At 40.2% G+C, this 19,474-nt stretch overlaps 1 protein-coding gene across 1 annotated transcript in view; it reads right to left on the reverse strand.

Moving 5' to 3' along the window:
• Positions 1–12,610: 12,610 nt before the first annotated feature.
• Positions 12,611–19,474, reverse strand: part of LOC145399721 (glutamate receptor ionotropic, delta-2-like) — a 47,432-nt gene continuing 40,568 nt past the window's right edge. The window contains exons 8-10 of the mRNA XM_080272268.1: positions 13,314–13,413; positions 13,055–13,184; positions 12,611–12,733 (exon numbers count right to left, since the gene is read on the reverse strand). Of these exons, the coding sequence (XP_080128394.1) occupies positions 12,611–12,733; positions 13,055–13,184; positions 13,314–13,413 (353 nt within the window). The remainder of the gene's footprint in view (positions 12,734–13,054; positions 13,185–13,313; positions 13,414–19,474) is intronic.

Raw genomic sequence — 19,474 nt, forward strand, 5'->3', positions numbered from 1 at the left:
AGAAATTAAAATACTCATAGGGTACCGGTAAGTTTTTTTTATTCCTTGAATGGCATTAGCGGAGGTATGAGCCCTCTGAGAGCTTTCTAGTTTTTGTCTTCCATCTAGGTAAACAATAATTATACTACACTAAAGGAAATACATTATGCTGCCATCGGGATTATTACATCCACCATAGCTGTTGTAGAAAATAAAAAATAATTAATAGGACAATGATGTCCACCACATCAAGGCTGCATTCCCAACTTCATCCCATCGTGGGAAGCGATTGGTTTCTATCAATGACTGCAATTTCCGACCACAATATTCCTGAAACTGTGGTTAGCTATAACAAAAACTCTTCATGGATAAGTGTGCTTTACATTTTCTAAGCTACTATTGTACAGTCGGCCCCACTTCCGCGTGACCCACCCAGCACCGTAAATGTCTCAGCCATCGATAAACAATATTCTATACATTTTTCTCTTCTTCATTTCCCTCATGATCCGCGCTGTGTAATAAATTAGGCATACTTTTTGTGGTTGTCGGTTTGCATATGAAACTAAGACAACACTGGCAGCATTTGGTGGGTCACACGGGAGTGTGGCCAACTGTACATTCTGCTGAATTTCTTGAGAGTAACTTGCCATATCGCTGCATCACGGAATGTCTTCATGTCCTCTGCCACAGTTTACGGGTTACTGGTACACCATAGATTTTTAAGGTGTATTATGCACAATATATCGCTAAGAATGAAGACAGTGGTGTGAAGCATGAAATCGAGTATTCTTAAAGTATTGCCTTGATACCCCTACAGAGTATCAAAATGTGTTCGTGGGGTTATCCAGAAAGTCAACCAGAAAAAAAAGGAAAAAAAAAAAGAATTTCCTGTATTGTAAATGTGATTAACAGTTTGTGTATGACTATTATGTGTATTGAAAAAATAACATAAAATCCATAGAATTTAGGTGTTTGTTCATGGCCATTCTGTTTGATAATTCTAAAGGAAATTGAATGTGAAAGGAGTGATAATATTGGAGAGGGATTATCAGGTTGACTGTGTCGATATTTTCGTCAGTTAAGGAAGCTGTCTAGCTCCTCGTCCTTGACTATGTTTTTTTTTTTTTTTTTTTTTTTTTTGTACGGCTTGCTACTATCAAATATTATGTTATTTATGCTGAACAGAGTAGCATTTCAATCATTTAAATGACACAAGTGGGCAGTATAGAGTAATAACGAAAGTAAATCGCTTAGGAAGAGGCGTTAGGAAGCTTCTTGGACCGACGAGAATACGGACCTTGGAGTTAAACCTGGGGGTTTTGGGGCCAAAATAGTTTAAGAACCACTACAAGGATTGGTCGTTTCGTGGCACCTCTGCCTTAGCGATTTATTCCTGGTATTACACCTTAAATCTCTCTTGTTATATTACAGTGTAACAAACTTAAACCAATTTTTTGTTCATGTTGATTTTTACGCTATTTCTGATCAATGCCAATGCGTAGATTTCGATTATGTTATTTGTTTTTTGTGTAAATCTAGAGTTACATGAATTATGCAACAACGTATGTATTGTACTGGAACAGGAACTGCAACTTGTTCCTATTTCAAAAATGTTGAGAATTTATATATTTCTGGGTGTATATTATGAACAGAACTAGTTAATGAGCAAACAGTAACATCGCAGGGAATGCAGGGCCCATAATATCTGGAAATGCACTTTTGATCTTGACTTTCTTCTGCAGCTGTGATGACAATCGTGCAACAATCCCCAAACGTAATCACCCTTCATTGCCTCATTCTTCCTGCCCTGATATTTGGTTTCCATCAGCAGAATGTCCTGGTGAACCATTTGCCATGGTCCTCTCTGACTTCACCCAAGTTGGTTTTGAAGAAATCATGGTGAGAATGCGGATAGTGCAATTTGATTAACATTCTGCATCCAAGCCAGTGGAATGCCCCAATCAGGTCATCGACGAGCTGTGCGGAATCTGGTCTCCTCTGGTTGCCAAGAAAACCTTCCACAACCACTCTGAAAGCATTCCAAACGTGCTGTTTATCATCGGTCATTTTACCCTGGAGTTCAGGACTTCCAAGCATTCTTCGAACCTGCGGCCCAGTGAATATGCCAGCCGTCACCTTTGCCACGCTCAGCTTGGGAAACACTGATCGGATATGCAGCAATTCATTGCCGTCCTTGTTGATGACTTTCACGAATTGCTTCACAAGACAAAGTTTTATGTGTTGCGGTGGTAGCAATACCTTCTCTCTGGAGATCAGTGGAGCTCTCAGACCGTTGCACGAGCCTGGTGTGAGACTCTTTCTAAGAGGCCAGTCTTTTCTCACATGTTCTGCATTGCTCCGGCTGTCCCACAAGCATAAAATGCATGAGTACTTTGTATAACCGCCTTGCATTCCAAGTAGGAATAAAATCATTTTGAAATCCCCACAAACCTCCCAATTGTGATCTGAGTACTTGATCTTTGTCAGACAAATCTTCACATTCTCACAGCCTTCTTTAATTTCCACAGAATATGCAACTGGCAGTTCATTGCTGTTATGCAAAAGTACAGCTTTTAGTCTCTTCACAGAACTGTATATGAGAAGTCGTCATTCTGAGGCCTTGTAATCCACTCCTATGGCTTGTAACAAACCCTTACCATCAAAACAATAGCACAACGAGGTTTCTTCACAAAATATGAAGAAGGATGCAAACTTGCCATGGGATTTCCTTTAACACAACTTGCAGTTGGGATCCAGCAAGTTCCATTCACTAAGATGTGACACCAGGAGCTCAACACTGGACTTGATAAGTCCTATATCTCGGACCAAGTCATCTAGTTCTTGCTGACTGGGAAAGTGTAGAGTGTCTCCGGAACATTCACCAACGGATGATTAATCATCACTTTCCCCTCCATCATCGACGATGTACTCATAGTCAGAGACAACTTCTGTGTCGACAGGAGAGACAGGAATTGCCAGCTCATCGTTGTGAGGCACCGGAGAGATCGAAGAATGCAAATTTATGTTCTTTCTGCCCTTAACCCTAGAATGCAAGCGTCGGGTCTGAGACACCCACTCCCATGTTGATCACGTGTTTACTCTGTGGGTATGGGTGCAGGCCAGCTGCCCGCTCCAGTACCTTCCTCCCTTGTGTTACTATTGTAGGGGAAGGTCATGTCAGTCCGCTCTCTCCACATGTTTTTTCGATAGGCCTGTTTTGGGTCTCACAGACCTGACGTTTGTATTTGAGTATGTATATATGTGTACGTGATTTTAGTGAATATTGCTCTCCAGAGTGACTGTTATAGTGAAATTATGAAATCTAGAGATGATAAGTGTTACTGATGACCTTTGTGAGTGGTGAGGGTGATGAACTAATGTGTTTTTCTTTGCAGGTATTGAATAATCTTTTCCAGGGATATAGCCTTATGGAGGGATAAACATCATTTATTTTGCATTTACAGGTGTAAATAATCATAAAAAAAATATTATTCATTCCATGGATGGCCATTTATGACTGAAAAAACTAAGTAATGATGCTTTGGAAAGTAGTCAATAAATATTTTTCCCCCCCAAAAAAAATTGGGTTGGAAATCAAGGAGTATAGCCTTAGGGAGGAATAAACATCATTTACGGTGCATTTACAGGTGTAAATAACCGTTAAAAAATATTATTCATTCCATGGATGTCCATTTATGACTGAAAAAACTAAGTAATGATGCTTTGGAAAGTAGTCAGTAATTATTTAAAAAAAAAAAAAAAAAATCGGGTCGGAAATCAAAGGCTATAGCCTTGGGGACGAGTAAAAATCATGTAATGTGCATTTACAGATGTACGTAACTATAAAATAAATTATTATTGCGTGTACATTACTTTTTGACTCTAAAAAAAATACCCCCTTTTTGTCACTGTCCATTACAATGAGATGTTGAGCCAGAGGGTTGTGCCTGCCCCAGCTGATGGTCCAGGGACCTGGGAGAGTGTGAGAATAAAGGCAAGTCCTTAGCTTTCATTTAACAAGTTTATCGCTTCGTAATCTTTTGCCATTTTTTGTGTGTGTTCTTTTTTAAGTCACCCCAGAAGTGTTAAGTTTTCTTTTGATTTTGGTATTTGAGTGAAGAAAATAAAGTAGAAATGGTATGTTTTCCGTGTATATTTTTAGATTTATTACATTTTGATTACAAATGTGGTTTTTGATTTTTCCAAAAATGGGTCTGTCACACCCGATGTTTGTGTTAAGTGGAGTAACACAGGACGTTTGTGTCAAAGGATTAAAGCTCTTTGGACCACTTATATCAACTATGCAAACATAACACTCGTCGTGATGATTCTTAGGCACTCACCACACTCTCGGAACTGCAAAAGGCATCTTCTTCCCCAGTCCTCGTAGCCAAGCTTCAAGCACAGAGCGACAGCAATCACAAGTGTTGTGCGGAGCCCAATCCTTACACTGATCGGCCAATGCCACACCAAAATATGCATTGTATGCACGGGCAAATTTGGTATCAAGGTGGATTTTGTTTTGGATCATCTTCAGTCCAATATATTCTCTACATACAGTACAGTACAAAACAAAATGTATCAGCTGACAGCTTGCAAGATGGTCTACTGGTCATTGTCATCAACAGAAACATCTTTAGGAATAGTTCAAAGACATTTTGACCAGCCAATCTGGCAACATGAGACTAGTTCATCGAATGAACTAACTTGATCCACATTGCATGATGCAGTAATAGCCATATTAACGACATCTCCATGGATGCAGATGGGCACACACACCGCAACTCAGCCAGGAGACAGGGCGTGTGTGCTGGGCATTCCCCAGGCCCTGTCTTCCCCCTTACCTTACTCAAGACAACCACCACCAACCGGGCTACAGGAAGGCCCGGTCTCCTCGAATGAGGAGAGGATCATCAACAACAACAATGCAGATGGTGTGTGTGTGTGTGTGTGTGTGTGTGTGTGTGTTAGCTATTACATTGATGCATGGTAACAAGACTGGAAACAAAAATTGCCGATTGTTGACGATTACCTAGAGATAGACAAACAAAACATACACCACTGGATTCAGCGTGGAAAACTGAGTCTAACAAGACCAAAAAATTGAATAAACAAATTCTCTGTTACACAGTGTTTCCTTAGCGATTTATTTTGCATATTAGTCCTTAACACTCCCCTGAATGCTGTCTGTACCATATTCTAAGTGATACAGAGGCTCCCTAGCTGCTGCTTCTCCTTAGTGATTTATTTTGCATAGTTCATCTTAATCTCTTGTATATTATTTATTATGAACAAACGACCGAATATTACTGTCGGAGTATTAGCTGAAGGTGGTAGGTGGTGGCGACCATCATCCACTCACCTGATATAGTGCTGCCTACTTCTTCATTCGCCTTGGTCAGTCTTTTTATGTGTATGCCCTCCTCTCTTCCTATTTCGCCCATATTTCTTGTCACTTTTTATTACGCTTCTTCCCTTTTCAGGTGTCTTTACATTAACAACAAGCCTAATGTATGCCAGAAACCACTTACAGTGCTGGGTGGTGGTCAACCAACCCATAGGTGTTCCCTACATATCAACAAGTGGGTGGGTGGAGGGTTAGTACCCATCCCCGTAAAATAACTAACTCAAAGGCAAACGGCCACCTCTTACTGGATAATGGCATCTGACAATAGATACTGTAGATGGATAGTATTGGCTGAAAATTACAAAAAGCTGGCCGGCCCTCCCCGTCCCGCCCGTCATGCTTTTTAGAAACTAATGACTTCTTACCTGATAAAGCTAGAGCAGTGACTTTTTTTTCTCTGCATTCTTGGTCGATTAATTCTGTTCCATATTTCATGATTCTCAGAACCATTACGCATCATAACACCGTACAATTTCAAGTTATTAAATAGTGACTTTCAAAGATTCTGCGTGTTTCATCTGAGTTAATACAAGGTGGATTCAAAATATCGGGAAATAATTCTCGGCATAGGATTCGTTTGTACTTGTTTTAACTGTTCTAGACTTACGTTTTTGCCAGCAGCAACGACAGACCAATTATAGTTAAGATTTAAATCCTTTTATTATGGTACGCAAGTTAACTGAATGGAGAGACACAAAGGCGGCGTCCATCCAGGAACCAAATCCCCAAGCACGTTCCTTTGCCTTGCTGTGGTAAGGCGAATTCTGCCACAAGGGAATATTGGTTCACTGCATAGCACGGCAGTGCTGGGGTTATTACTTGCCTGTAATTGATGGGTCTGCTCAGCCCGACAAATTTGATTAACTCAACAGCAAAAACAAAAACAACAATGTATTTATATTGACACTGATAGGTAAATATGAATGTATGTCTGGACAGGCTAACATATTAAGTGGAGTCAAAGTTTCAGAGACTTGAATGGTGAATGGGTGGGTGTGAGAGTCATTTCATCAGGCATGCTGTTGGTTAGTTTCCCCACTTTACCTCACTTTCTGTACCCAACCTCACCCTACTTGTGGATGGGATAAAGGAGCTAAGATGATAGTGATGATGATGGTGACATAAAATTATTAAGTATCCACATACATAACACTATACTTTTGTAGACTCTATCACATATTTGAGTGTGAAGCTGTGTAAGGAATGTTTTCGCCTGTAAGATGGAAGCAGCATTCCACGGACTTGATTGGTGAATGAGTGGAAGTGTAGCTCATTCAACTGGGTCAAACTTTGGTTTGTGTCTCATTATGTCATTTTTTTTTTTCTAGCACTCTGAACCCTACCTCCTTAGTGTGGGAATGGAACTCTGGATGGTGAGGTAATAGCAGTAATAATAATAATATCAAACAACAACAACAACAATAATAACAATAATAATAATAATAATAATAATATTATTATTATTATTGTTATTATTATTATTGTTATTATTATTATTATCATTATTATTGTTATTATTATTATTATTATTATGATAATTATTATTATTTGTGGTCCAGGCCTCCTTTCCCACTCCAGCCCCTTTGAGGGGCATCACCTTGACTTTTGACAAAGTTCCACACAAAAGACTCCTTCAGAAGCTAAAGGCACATGGTTTCAGCGGCAGTGTTCTTGGGTGGGTAGAAGATTGGCTCACCGGACGAAACCAAAGAGTTGTAATAAATTGAAAAGAGTCAGACTGGATGAACATTACAAGTGGAGTGCCGCAGGGTTTAGTGCTAGGTCCTATTCTTTTCTTAATATATGTGAATGATATTGACGAAGGATTGTGTTGTAAGATCTCAAAATTTGCTGATGATACTAAAATAGGTAACAGAGCAGATACAGCACTGCAAAGACAGGCAATTCAGAGAGATCTTGATCAACTGTTTAACTGTACCCAAGTCTGACAAATGGATTTCAATATTAAATGTAAAATGTTAAACATTGGCAGTAAAAATGTAAGACCAAGTTATAGCATGAATAATGTCCAGCTCGATAGGGTAAACCATGAAAAAGATTTAGGAGTTATAATAACAAATTATTTGAAACCAAGCAAACAATGTACAGAAGGTGTGAAAAAAGCCAACAAATTGATTAGGTTCATAGGCAGAGCATTTGAATACAAATCCGATAATATTGTCCTCACTTTGTATAATTCCTTAGTACGCCCGCACTTGGAGAATTGCATTCAGTTTTGGTCACCGTATTATAAAAACGATATGGAAAAGCTTGAAAGAGTGCAGCGAAGGATGACAAAGATGATACATAGATTGAGAAATAAACCATACGAGGAACGTTTAGAAGCTCTGAATCTCTTTACCCTAACAAAACGGAGGATACAAGGAGATTTTAGTCAAGATATTCAAAGGACATGATAACATGGCTGTCGATAAATACTTCACAGTTGATCACTCGAACTACACTAGAGGCAATGGGCATAAAATAATTGGCAGACGATTCCAGCCACATGAAGCTAAGCATTTCTTCTTCAATAGAGTCGTAAATATATGGAATAAATTGCCCTCCAATGTAATAGATTGTAATACAGTATAAACCTTTAAAGGTCGCCTGGATAAGTATTTGGCATCCAACCCCCAGCTTAATATGTTTACTCCTGAATAAAACACTTGTGTATGTATAATTTTCTGTTCTATTTTATTTTAGTTTTTTAGAGCCTGGATCAATTTATTAAATGCAAATATAGTATATGAACAGACTAGGATATGCACAGATAGCCCTGAGTTAACGGTCACTGCTCATACATTCGACCTGTGATGGGCTGTGCATCACTGAGGGTCCCTGTTAGTTACTTTTTTTTTTTTTTTTTATAAATAGCAGAACGGAGGAAGGAAAAACAAATGAGTAAAAAAAAATAATCCATACACCAGATTACTGGTATCCTCTGTTCATAAAATATCTGTAACAGTTAGACTTGAACAGTTGTGGGTTGAAATTTGGAGGAAAGCAACTCTGGGGAAGCGAGTTCCAGAGAGATGCAGTTCGGGGGATGAAAGAATTCTGATAGGCAGAAGTTCTGCAATATGCTTGAGTGACATTCCAGTCATGAGCGCTACCAGATGCCCGTGTAGCACGAGGGAAGGCATGGAGAGGTGGCACCATGGACGCAACTTCGTCTGAGCATTTGCCAAAAAAATATCTGTAAAATAATGCAAGGGAGGCAACATTCCTTCTTACTTGCAGAGGAGGTAGTTTATATGTAATGGCAGCATTGTTAATGATTCTAACAGCTTTATTCTGAATTTTGTCTAGTTGTCTTAATGCAACCTTTCCACAACCATTCCACAAGGGTGAGCAATATTCAAGCTGAGAGCGCACATGACTCTTATAAATTATAGCTAACTGCTCATCGGCGAAGAAGTTACGGACTCTGTACAATAATCCAAGTTTCTTTGAGGCGGTTTTAGCAAGTGATCTGACATGAGAGGTCCAGCTGAGGGCACTGTTAAGTGAGACACCAAGAATTTCAATACTTTTGGAGATGGGAATATTAGTAGCACTGAAGGTAATGTACGAATCTGGCAATATCTGTCTATTAGTAAACTGTATATATTTAGTTTTACTAGCATTAAAAGAGACAAGGTTGTTTTGTCCCCATTCACTGATTGTAGATAGATCTTGATTTATGGAGATGGCTGTGCTGAGATGAGAGGTAGAGATATTAGACTTTGTAAATGGATGTCTGAGTGTGAATGAACTATGTAGTGTTGAGTCATCTGGATATGAGTGAATGGGATTGTGAGTGACAGATAAGAGATCATTAATATGAACCAGAAATAGGGTTGGCGCCAGAACTGATCCCTGCGGCACGCCGGCGTTAATTGAGTGGAAATTCGAATATACATCATCTACTTCTACTCTTATTTTCCTGTCACTAAGATAAGAAGAAATCAAAGGAACAAAAGACGTAGTCCATAGCAAGGGAGTTTGGACAGCAGGGAACGGTGCCATACTCTGTCGAAAGCTTTAGAAATATCAAGAGCTACTGCATGAGTTTCTCCAAAAAGATCAATTGATTGATGGATGGTAAGAGATTGAGTATGTCAATGGTGGATCTTTCGTGGCGAAAACCGGATTGTCTATCACTAATTAAGTTGTTGGATTCAAGATGTTGAACAATATGCTTATTAATTAAAGTTTCAAATACCTTACCAAGAGAAGATGTGACAGCTATTGGTCTGTAATTGAATGGGTCAGACGAACTTCCTTTCTTCGGAACTGGGTGGATATTGGCTTCTTTCCATGAATTTGGGAATAAAGAAGTACGTATGCATAGTCTGAATAATTTAGCTAGGACAGAGGCAAGTTCAGGGGAACACTTTTTCAAAACAATTGGCGGAACCATCTGGGCCTGGAGCTTTGTTGGTAGGTAAATTGTCTAGGATGGATTTTACGTATCTTGTCTGTATTTTAAGTGGGGCAATTTCGGGAGAATAAAGTTCCAGTACTGAGACATTCTGGCTGGTATCATCTATGGTAGAGTTTCTGGCAAAGGTACTAGCAAAGATATCAGCTTTCCCACGTGGGTCATTTGTAATATTGCCATCTGAAGATTTTAGTGGGGGAATGGAAGATGACTTGTTAAAGTTATTATTGAAAGAATTAAGAGTTGACCAGAATATTCTATTGTCATTAGGGTTGTTAAGTAGTTTTGATGCTTGCTTTTGAAGGAAGTTTGATTTAGATAGATTTGATACAGCTTTTGCATGATTTCTAGCAATTTTAAATTTGGAGAGTGATTCAGATGTTTTCGATTTTAAGTAAGAGTTATATGCTAATGACTTTTGGGCTGTTGCTCTGGCACAATTGCCATCAAACCATTTTGGAGAGTTTGATCTTTTAGTGAACTGTTGACTTGGTATGAATAAATCCATACCAGCTAGTATTAAGTCGCAAATGTGGGACTGGGTAGAAATGGGATCATTAGAGAAGAAAGACTGCCATGGAACATCAGTAAGATAATTGCTAAATCCATCCCAGTCTGCCCTGTCAAAGTGCCATCGGGTCACCCTGACAAGTTCGGAATGGGGAGGTGTAGGAGGGTTAACTAATGAGGCTTTGATGAGATTGTGGTCAGAGGATCCAAGTAGTGACAGTACCTCTATCCTGTATTGATCTGGATTATTTGTCAAGAATAAATCCAAGAGATGGGCATTATGGTCAGGATTATCAGGTATTCTGGTTGGTTGCTTTACCAACTGGGTGAGATTAAATGATTCCGCAAACAGCTCGCATTCTAGACCAGCGTCGTCAGTCCGGGCAGAATGCAATAACCATTCAACATTGTGTATGTTAAAATCACCCAAAATGGTAATTTCGTTGCCAAGGGCAAGGTCAAGGTTACTCAACTGAGTGAATATGGAATCAAATACACTGGGTTCCGAAGAAGCATTGGGGGAACGATAAACTACACAGATATATTTGGTAATGTTTCGGCAATTTAATTTATATAATGAGTAATCAAAACTGGATGAAGTGAAGTTTAAAATAGTGTCAACTGCATATTGGGATTTGATATAACAACAGGTGCCGCCCTTGTTACGGAAGTTTGTAAGGAGATGGTAACCGGGAAAACAAAATGGAGATATATCGGTAGAGGGTGAGATTTGTGGTTCTGTGAGGAAAAGGGCCAAAGGGGATATGGACTGAAGGAAAAAATGAACTGAGTTTAAATTTGTGGTGACCACCATCGGGATTTTTTTTTACAGTACCAGGGGTCAGTGCTTCAGGAGGTGACTTGTTTGCTTGTCCTGGATGGGAAAGTTCCTAGTCTCAGTGGAATGAATGGAGCTGGGGCCTGATTGACTGCTGCCTATCTTAATAGCGCCAGGCATGGCTGCCACACCACCCCTGAATATCCTCACTGTGCACTGTGCAATTTCCCCACTGTGTCCGCAGACGCTTCGTAAACTTAACGTACCCGTACAAAATGACATGCTTTAGTTATTTATTTATTTGATTATTCATTGTACTTTACCACTTTCTCTTTCAGGTTATTCATACTGGTAGCTCATAGATAATGTGTTATAGAATGTAGCTTTTCCTTTTCAGTCTTTCCTATGAAATTTTCATGTCAGTTTTTCCATGTTGTGTGGTGTTTTTTTTTTCAATTTTTCTTGCCAGTTTTGGCTGGAGGGTTTGGAGGCGGGGTGAGCCTTCTTGCTTTACTATCCTTATCCTTCAGCATCTACAGTAGAGTTAGATCTTTTAGTCATAGTCTACTCTGTACCAAACAGCCTCGAAAGGACCATAAGGTCTGTTGCTGTTTGCTTTCCTTTGTACTTCTTTGTACTGTACTGACGTATAGGCGGGTGGCTTGAAGCGAGGATGGCAATGCCACCCACTCAGGAGGCCTGCCTACCTTAGGGGGTTCAGCATCTGCTGGAATATTTGGACTAGGCACTCCACCCCTCCCTACATTGACGGTAGAGAAGGCTTGCTTCTGAAGTTTTTCATCCCTGGCCCATCTTGGTTGAGTTTTTGGCCCTCCACGTGTTTGCTGTGCGTGGAGTCCCGTAATGCTGAGAAACGGTAGTTCTGGGGTTGAGTGATGCTGGACGATGCACCCTGCAGCTAACAACACACATCTTTGATCCCCTTTTCTGGCTGGGTGAAGGGCCTGGTTGGGTAGGGCCGTGTCAATCAGCTTGTCACTTGTTGCTTAGGGTCAAGTGGGCAATGGGGGGCCTGGTGGCTCCTATCATCCTGGTGGCTCCCATCATCCTGGTGTCATCCTTGCATATTTGCTGGGGCGCTATTAAGTTTATGATTTCCTACATTACGAGTTGCAATAAAATAATTAAGTTTTAGAGAATCTGCAACGTTTTCTGCTTGCATAGAAAACATGTCTGATCCCTGTAATACAAAGATAGATGTACTGTAATTAGGTCTGATATACGAGTATACTTTAAGATTTATTTCCACATCTTCTAGCCATGAAAAATCTAAACATTTTGTTCGTCTCATTGTTCTTCTTTGGTTACCCTTGAAATAATGTCGAATGTGATGATGCGTCCTTCCTTCTATTGATAAGGGGCTTTTCATCTCAAAACTGCATCACAGTCAGGGAAATTGCGTAGTTCAGAGTTATTTAACGTTTATTCAACAAAGGAAATTGTATCAGTTATTATATATCTAACACCTTGAGTTTCTCTTTTCTTCTGTCTATGCAGTTTCATCATTATTCTGCTGTAAAGCTGAGACTGCCCAGGAACGATAAGCAAGCAGTTCCCTGGTAAGGGAGATGAAGCTGGCGAATGCTCCTCCCACCAGCACCACTAACATTCCCTGGTGGAGAGAGAAGGCTGTGTAAATACAAATTGTCCATATGTGCAATGGGTTTTGCTTTATCTTCTACCTGAGGAAGTCTTATTACTTTTATTTCTTATTACTTCCAGGCAATTACATTAAACTCAGTAGAGATTCCTTCAAGTGAAAAAGTAGAAGTCATAGCTAACTCTTCCATTATAAGAAGAAATATTGCGGCAATAATGAAATTAAAATGAGTTATCTGGCTGAATGGGTGTGAATACACTGTTTAGTTAACTCTCACTCATTGTTATTGACAAATAAAAAAAGTGGAAGAAAAAATATCAAAATATTTATTACCCAAATGTTTGTAATGCCTAACGAAGTCTTGAGAGCTACTCTTTCTGATGGATTGAGGCAGGAGGTGAAATTTGGAGTGTACAACTTTGTCAGCTGATAGAACAGGCCAGCCTCTGTGACACGCATGAACCTGGTGGAGATATAGTAGGCACAGAATATTACTATGCAATATGATAAAAGTGGCTAGGAAAATAATAATGAGATATTCAACAAGATATTCCTAATAAATATAATTTAATTATCTAGCACCCCAACTGACCTGTGGCTGAGAGCAGGAATCAGCGGGGTCCCCACTGGACCAGCTGAAGAAAACATCATGGGCAGGAACTCTTCACGAGACAAATAGAAGTCACAGCTGCCTGTTTGTGGAAAGCGATGGTAGGAACAATACTATTACTGTCCGTGCGTATGTGGGCAATGAAATTACCAGTGAAGTACAGTAATGTTATGATAACGCAAAGGCGCACATACTATGAGTTCTCTTTCTTTGTATGATTCACTGAGAATAGGTACCGACAAAAATATCGGTTCATGTAAGAGCCAAAGAATTATGAAACTGTTGTGTGCTGGGTTCACAAGATAGCTTTATATGATTTCGGAAGACATTGTTCACTTTCCCATTATATATCATCAAGTAATGCATCAAAATTTTTGTCCACCACTGTACATCACATTTAGGAACCGTGGACATCCCACGGTTGGTCCACATTAGCTGTATTTCTTTCATGAATTTGGATTAGCTGCTTCAGTAGGGTGATGACTTCTATGCATCATATTGTCCCCACACTGCCACAAGCTCCAACAGCAGTAGTACAGTAGACTGTGGAGTAGACTGTAGCACCAGTCGAACAGGGCAGTACTCCGGAGGTTGATGGCAAGCTGGTGATAGGGAGAGCTGGAGCTCCCGTTTCATCAGCCCTCAGGACTTGATCCTGATCATCTCCCTTTTCTGAACATATTCAGTGCATTCATTTACACAGAGAGTAGGCCAGCATGCTCTCATAATACCTCTACCTTCAACTGTCTACACCACACTACATGCGCATAACATATCACACCTTCTATTCACGTTTTTAGTAATGGCCACTGCAATCGTACTTTCAAATGAGGTGGTACCTCGGATTGCCACCACCGGCAGGGTAGAGTGGCAGCACAGGGTCCTCCCGGTCGCCATCAAGCAACTATGCCGGCAGCGACTGTTGCTATTTCCAGGAATGCTCGTCGGTGAAGAAGTGACAGAGCGGCCTTATTCTTTACCAACATCCGTGGCCTTACCACAAATTTAAACTCAGTTAATTTTTTCCTTCAGTCCATAACCCCTTTGGCCCTTTTCCTCACAGAACCACAAATCTCACCCTCTACCGATATATCTCCTTTTTGTTTTCCTGGTTACTATCTCCTTACAAACTTCCGTAACAAGGGCGGCAACTGTTGTTATATCAACTTCCAATATGCAGTTGACACTATTTTAAACTTCACTTCATCCAGTTTTGATTATTCATTATATAAATTAAATTGTCAAAACCTTACCAAATATATTTGTGTAGTTTATCATTCCCCCAGTGCTTCTTCGGAACCCAGTGTAAATGATTCCATATCTACTCAGTTGGGTAACCTTGACCTTGTCCTTGGCACCGAAATTACCATTTTGGGTGATTTTAACATAAACAATGTTAAATGGTTATTCCATTCTGCCTGGACTGATGACGCTGGTCTAGAGTGCGAGCTGTTTGCGGAAATTGTTTAATCTCACCCAGTTGGTAAAGCAACCAACCAGAATACCTGATAATCCTGACCATAATGCCCATCTCTTGGATTTATTCTTGACAAATAATCCAGATCAATACAGGATAGAGGTAATGTCACCACTTGGATCCTCTGACCATAATATCATCAAAGCCTTATTAGTTAACCCTCCCACACCTCCCCGTTCTGAACCTGTCAGGGTGACCCGATGGCACTTTGATAGGGCTGACTGGGATGGATATAGAAATTATCTTGCTGATGTTCCATGGCAGTCTTTCTTCTCTAGTGATCCCAATACTACCCAGTCCCCCATTTGCGACTTAATACTAGCTGGTATGGATTTATTCATACCAAGTCAACAGTTCACTAAAAGATCGAACTCTCCAAAATGGTTTGATGGCAACTGTGCCAGAGCAACAGCCCAAAAGTCATTAGCATATAACTCTTACTTAAAATAAAAAACATCTGAATCACTCTCCCAATTTAAAATCATGCAGAAGCTGTATTAAATCTATCTAAATCAAACTTCCTTCAAAAGCAAGCATCAAAACTACTTAACAACCCTAATGACAATAGAATATTCTGGTCAACTCTTAATTCTTTCAATAATAACTTTAACAAGTCATCTTCCATTCCCCCACTAAAATCTTCAGATGGCAACATTACAAATGACCCACGTGGGAAAGAGATATCTTTGCCAGTACCTTTGCCAGAAACTATACCATAGACGATACCAGCCAGAATGTCCCAGTACTGGAACTTGATTCTCCTGAAACTGCCCCACTTAAAATACAGACAAGATACGTAAAATCCATCCTAGACAATTTACCTACCAACAAAGCTCCAGGCCCAGATGGAATTCTGCGAATTGTTTTGAAAAAGCGTTCCCCTGAACTTGCCTCTATCCTAGCTAAATTAATTAGACTATGCATACGTACTTCTTTATTCCCAAATTCATGGAAAGAAGCCAATATCCACCCAGTTCCGAAGAAAGGAAGTTCGTCTGACCCCTCCAATTACAGACCAATAGCTGTCACATCTTTTGGTAAGGTATTTGAAACTTTAATTAATAAGCATATTGTTAAACATCTTGAATCCAACAACTTAATTAGTGATAGACAATATGGTTTTCGCCACGAAAGATCCACCATTAACATACTCAATCTCTTAACTCATACCATCCATCAATCAATTGATCTTTTTGGAGAAACTCATGCAGTAGCTCTTGATATTTCTAAAGCTTTCGACAGAGTATGGCACCGTTCCCTGCTGTCCAAACTCCCTTGCTATTGACTAACGTCTTTTGTTCCTTTGATTTCTTCATATCTTAGTGACGGGAAAATAGGAGTAAAAGTAGATGATGTATATTCGAACTTCCACTCAATTAACGCTGGCATGCAGCAGGGATCAGTTCTGGCGCCAACCCTATTTCTGGTTCATATTAATGATTTCTTATCTATCACCCACAATCCCATTCACTCATATGCAGATGACTCAACACTGCATAGTTCAATCACACTCAGACATCCATTTACAAAGTCTAATATCTCTACCTCTCAACTCAGTACACCCATCTCCATAATTCAAGATCTATCTAAAATCAGTGAATGGGGACAAAACAACCTTGTCTCTTTCAATGCTAGTAAAACTAAATTTATACAGTTTACTAATAGACAGATATTGCCAGATTCGTACATTACCTTCAGTGCTACTAATATTCCCATCTCCAAAAGTATTGAAATTCTTGGCATCTCACTTAACAGTCCCCTCAGCTGGACCTCTCATGTCAGATCACTTGCTAAAACCGCCTCAAAGAAACTTGGATTATTGTACAGAGTCCGTAACTTCTTCGCCAATGAGCAGTTAGCTATAATTTATAAGAGTCATATGCGCTCTCAGCTTGAATATTGCTCACCCTTATGGAATGGTTGTGGAGAGGTTGCATTAAGACAACTAGGCAAAATTCAGAATAAAGCTGTTAGAATCATTAACAACCCTGCCATTACACATAAACTACCTCCCCTGCAAGTAAGAAGGAATGTTACCTCCCTTGCATTATTTTACAGATATTTTTTTGGCAAATGCTCAGACGAAGTTGCGTCCATGGTGCCACCTCTCCATGCCTTCCCTCGTGCTACACGGGCATCTGGTAGCGCTCATGACTGGAATGTCACTCAGCCATATTGCAGAATTTCTGCCTATCAGAATTCTTTCATTCCCCGAACTGCATCTCTCTGGAACTCGCTTCCCCAGAGTTGTTTCCCTCCAAATTTCAACCCACAACTGTTTAAGTCTAACGGTTACAGATATTTTATGAACAGAGGACACCACTAATCTGATGTATGGATTTTTTTTTTTTAATCATTTGTTTTTCCTTCCTCCGTTCTGTTATTAAAAAAAATAAATAAAAGGAAGGACGTTGCCTAGTGAGCTGTTCTTCCTATGGTCAGCATTAAGGTGTGCGGTTCACAAGATCAGCTGATGCGAAAATAAACACGGATTCCTTAACGTTCACTCTCTTTATTTTCCAAATAATTCCAATTAATGCTTTCCAACTTCACTTTATTATTCTCAAAAGCACTGAAGCTATACACACTTTACTACTGCTATCACACTTAATGCTTGACAACACTTTACTGTTAGTACACTTAATGCTTGCTAACACTTCACTTAGACAAGTACCGAAAATAATCTTCACTGACACTAATTGCACTTAATGCTTAATAACACTTCACAGTTATTACACTTCACTGTTTTCTCAAGTACCAATGATATACAAACTTCAATAACTCGTCACTCTTTGCCATAAGTACCGAAAGTATACAATCTTCACTGACACTGCGGTGACACTGCACTACACCAAAACCGACTGCACTTCACACAAACTGACCTGAAATCCGACTAAACTCGTAATAATCTCTACCCCGTCTTATAAAAGCTTGCATTGTTCTAGAACCGTCTACATTCTACGAGAACAACAGTTGCTAACTCAGAGACATGAAAACATGCCAGAGTTGTTTCACATTACATAACACTCTAAATCATTTACCATACGAACTTCTATCTATCTATAGCCCGACGCCCTAAACCCGCAAAGGGTGGCCACAGACAAAACGCCTCCAAGTCGCTCTGTCACCCACCATTTGACTACCCTCCCCACAACTCACTCCCCTCTCCCTCATACCTCTTAACTCCATCCCTCCACCTCATCCTCGGTCTACCCCTCCCTCTCCCTCCCTCCACCTCACCTACATACACCCTCTTAGTCAGGCTTTCATTCTCCATTCTCCCCACATGTCCAAAACCACCTCAGTGTATTTCTCCTAATCTTCTCAACCACATCCACATCCACCCAACAACGTTTCTTCACTTCTTCATTCGTCAACCTGTCCTTCCATGTCACTCCAAAGGCTCCTCTCGAGTAACTCATTTCCACTGCTCTCACTCTTGACTTGTTCCCCTCTTGCAAGGCCCACGCCTCGCTTCCATACGTCAGGGTAGGGATCACAATACTGTCATGCAGTGTCTTCTTAATTTCCATACCCAACTCTTTATTTCTCATCACTGCTTTCAGTGAACCAACAACCTTCCTTCCTTGTTGTTCCCTTTCACGCACTTCATCCTCCGAAGTTCCATCCTTACTCATCACACTACCCAAGTTCTTGAATACACTCACGTTCTCCATATCCTCACCATCCAACCTCACTTTACGTTCTGTGACTTCATTCCTCTCAGACACCATAACTTTACTCTTGTTTACTTTAACTTTCAGATTCCTCTTCCTAAACACTGTCCCAAATTCATTCACCAAATCTTGCAACTCCCATTCATCTTCACTCAACAATACTGTATCATCAGCAAACAGCAACACCGGAATCTTCCAAATCTCACCCTCATTCTTTAGAGCCACCCCCACATCCACTGCCTTACCTTGCACCTCCATTACAACCCCATCCATGAATATATTAAACATGTATACAGACATCACACAACCCTGTTCAGTCCCACATTGAGATCAAAGAACTCACTCAGCTCACCATCCACTCGCACCGTAGCCCTAGCTCCTTCGCACATACTCTTCACAGCACTCAACAATTTCCCCTTCACTCCATATATTCTTAATACCTTCCACATACCTTGCCTATCTATTCAGTTATAAGCTTTCTCCATATCCATGAAGGCAGCATACACTTTCCTTCCCTTCTCTAGATACTTCTCCACTAAACATCTTAGAACAAATATCCGATCTACACACCCTGTTCCCCTCCTAAATCCCCCTTGTTCTTCTCCAACTAGCTCCTCTGTCATATGCCTAACCTTATCAATGATTATTCTACCATATATTTTTCCAGTCACAATAAGAAGGTAAATACCCCTATGGTTACCACATAGGCTACTTCTCTCTCCCTTTTTCCTTTGTATAAAGGAACAGTTATACCTGATTTCCAGTCCTCTGGAACCCTTTCCTCTTCCCAAGCCAGTCTACACAACTTCCATATCCACTCCACTACAATCTCACCCCCATACTTCAGCATTTCATCACACACTGAATCAATTCCTGGGGCCTTTCCCATCATTATCTTCTTCAGTGCTTCCACTACTTCCACCCTACTGATCTCTTCCTCCCTCCTCTCATCTCTTCTTCTCCCAGCCACTTATACTCGCACTGCTCTC

The sequence above is a fragment of the Coenobita brevimanus genome, chromosome 50 (assembly GCF_032717465.1).
Source record: "Coenobita brevimanus isolate Jiangsu-jjx chromosome 50, ASM3271746v2, whole genome shotgun sequence".
Classification (NCBI taxonomy): domain Eukaryota; kingdom Metazoa; phylum Arthropoda; class Malacostraca; order Decapoda; family Coenobitidae; genus Coenobita; species Coenobita brevimanus.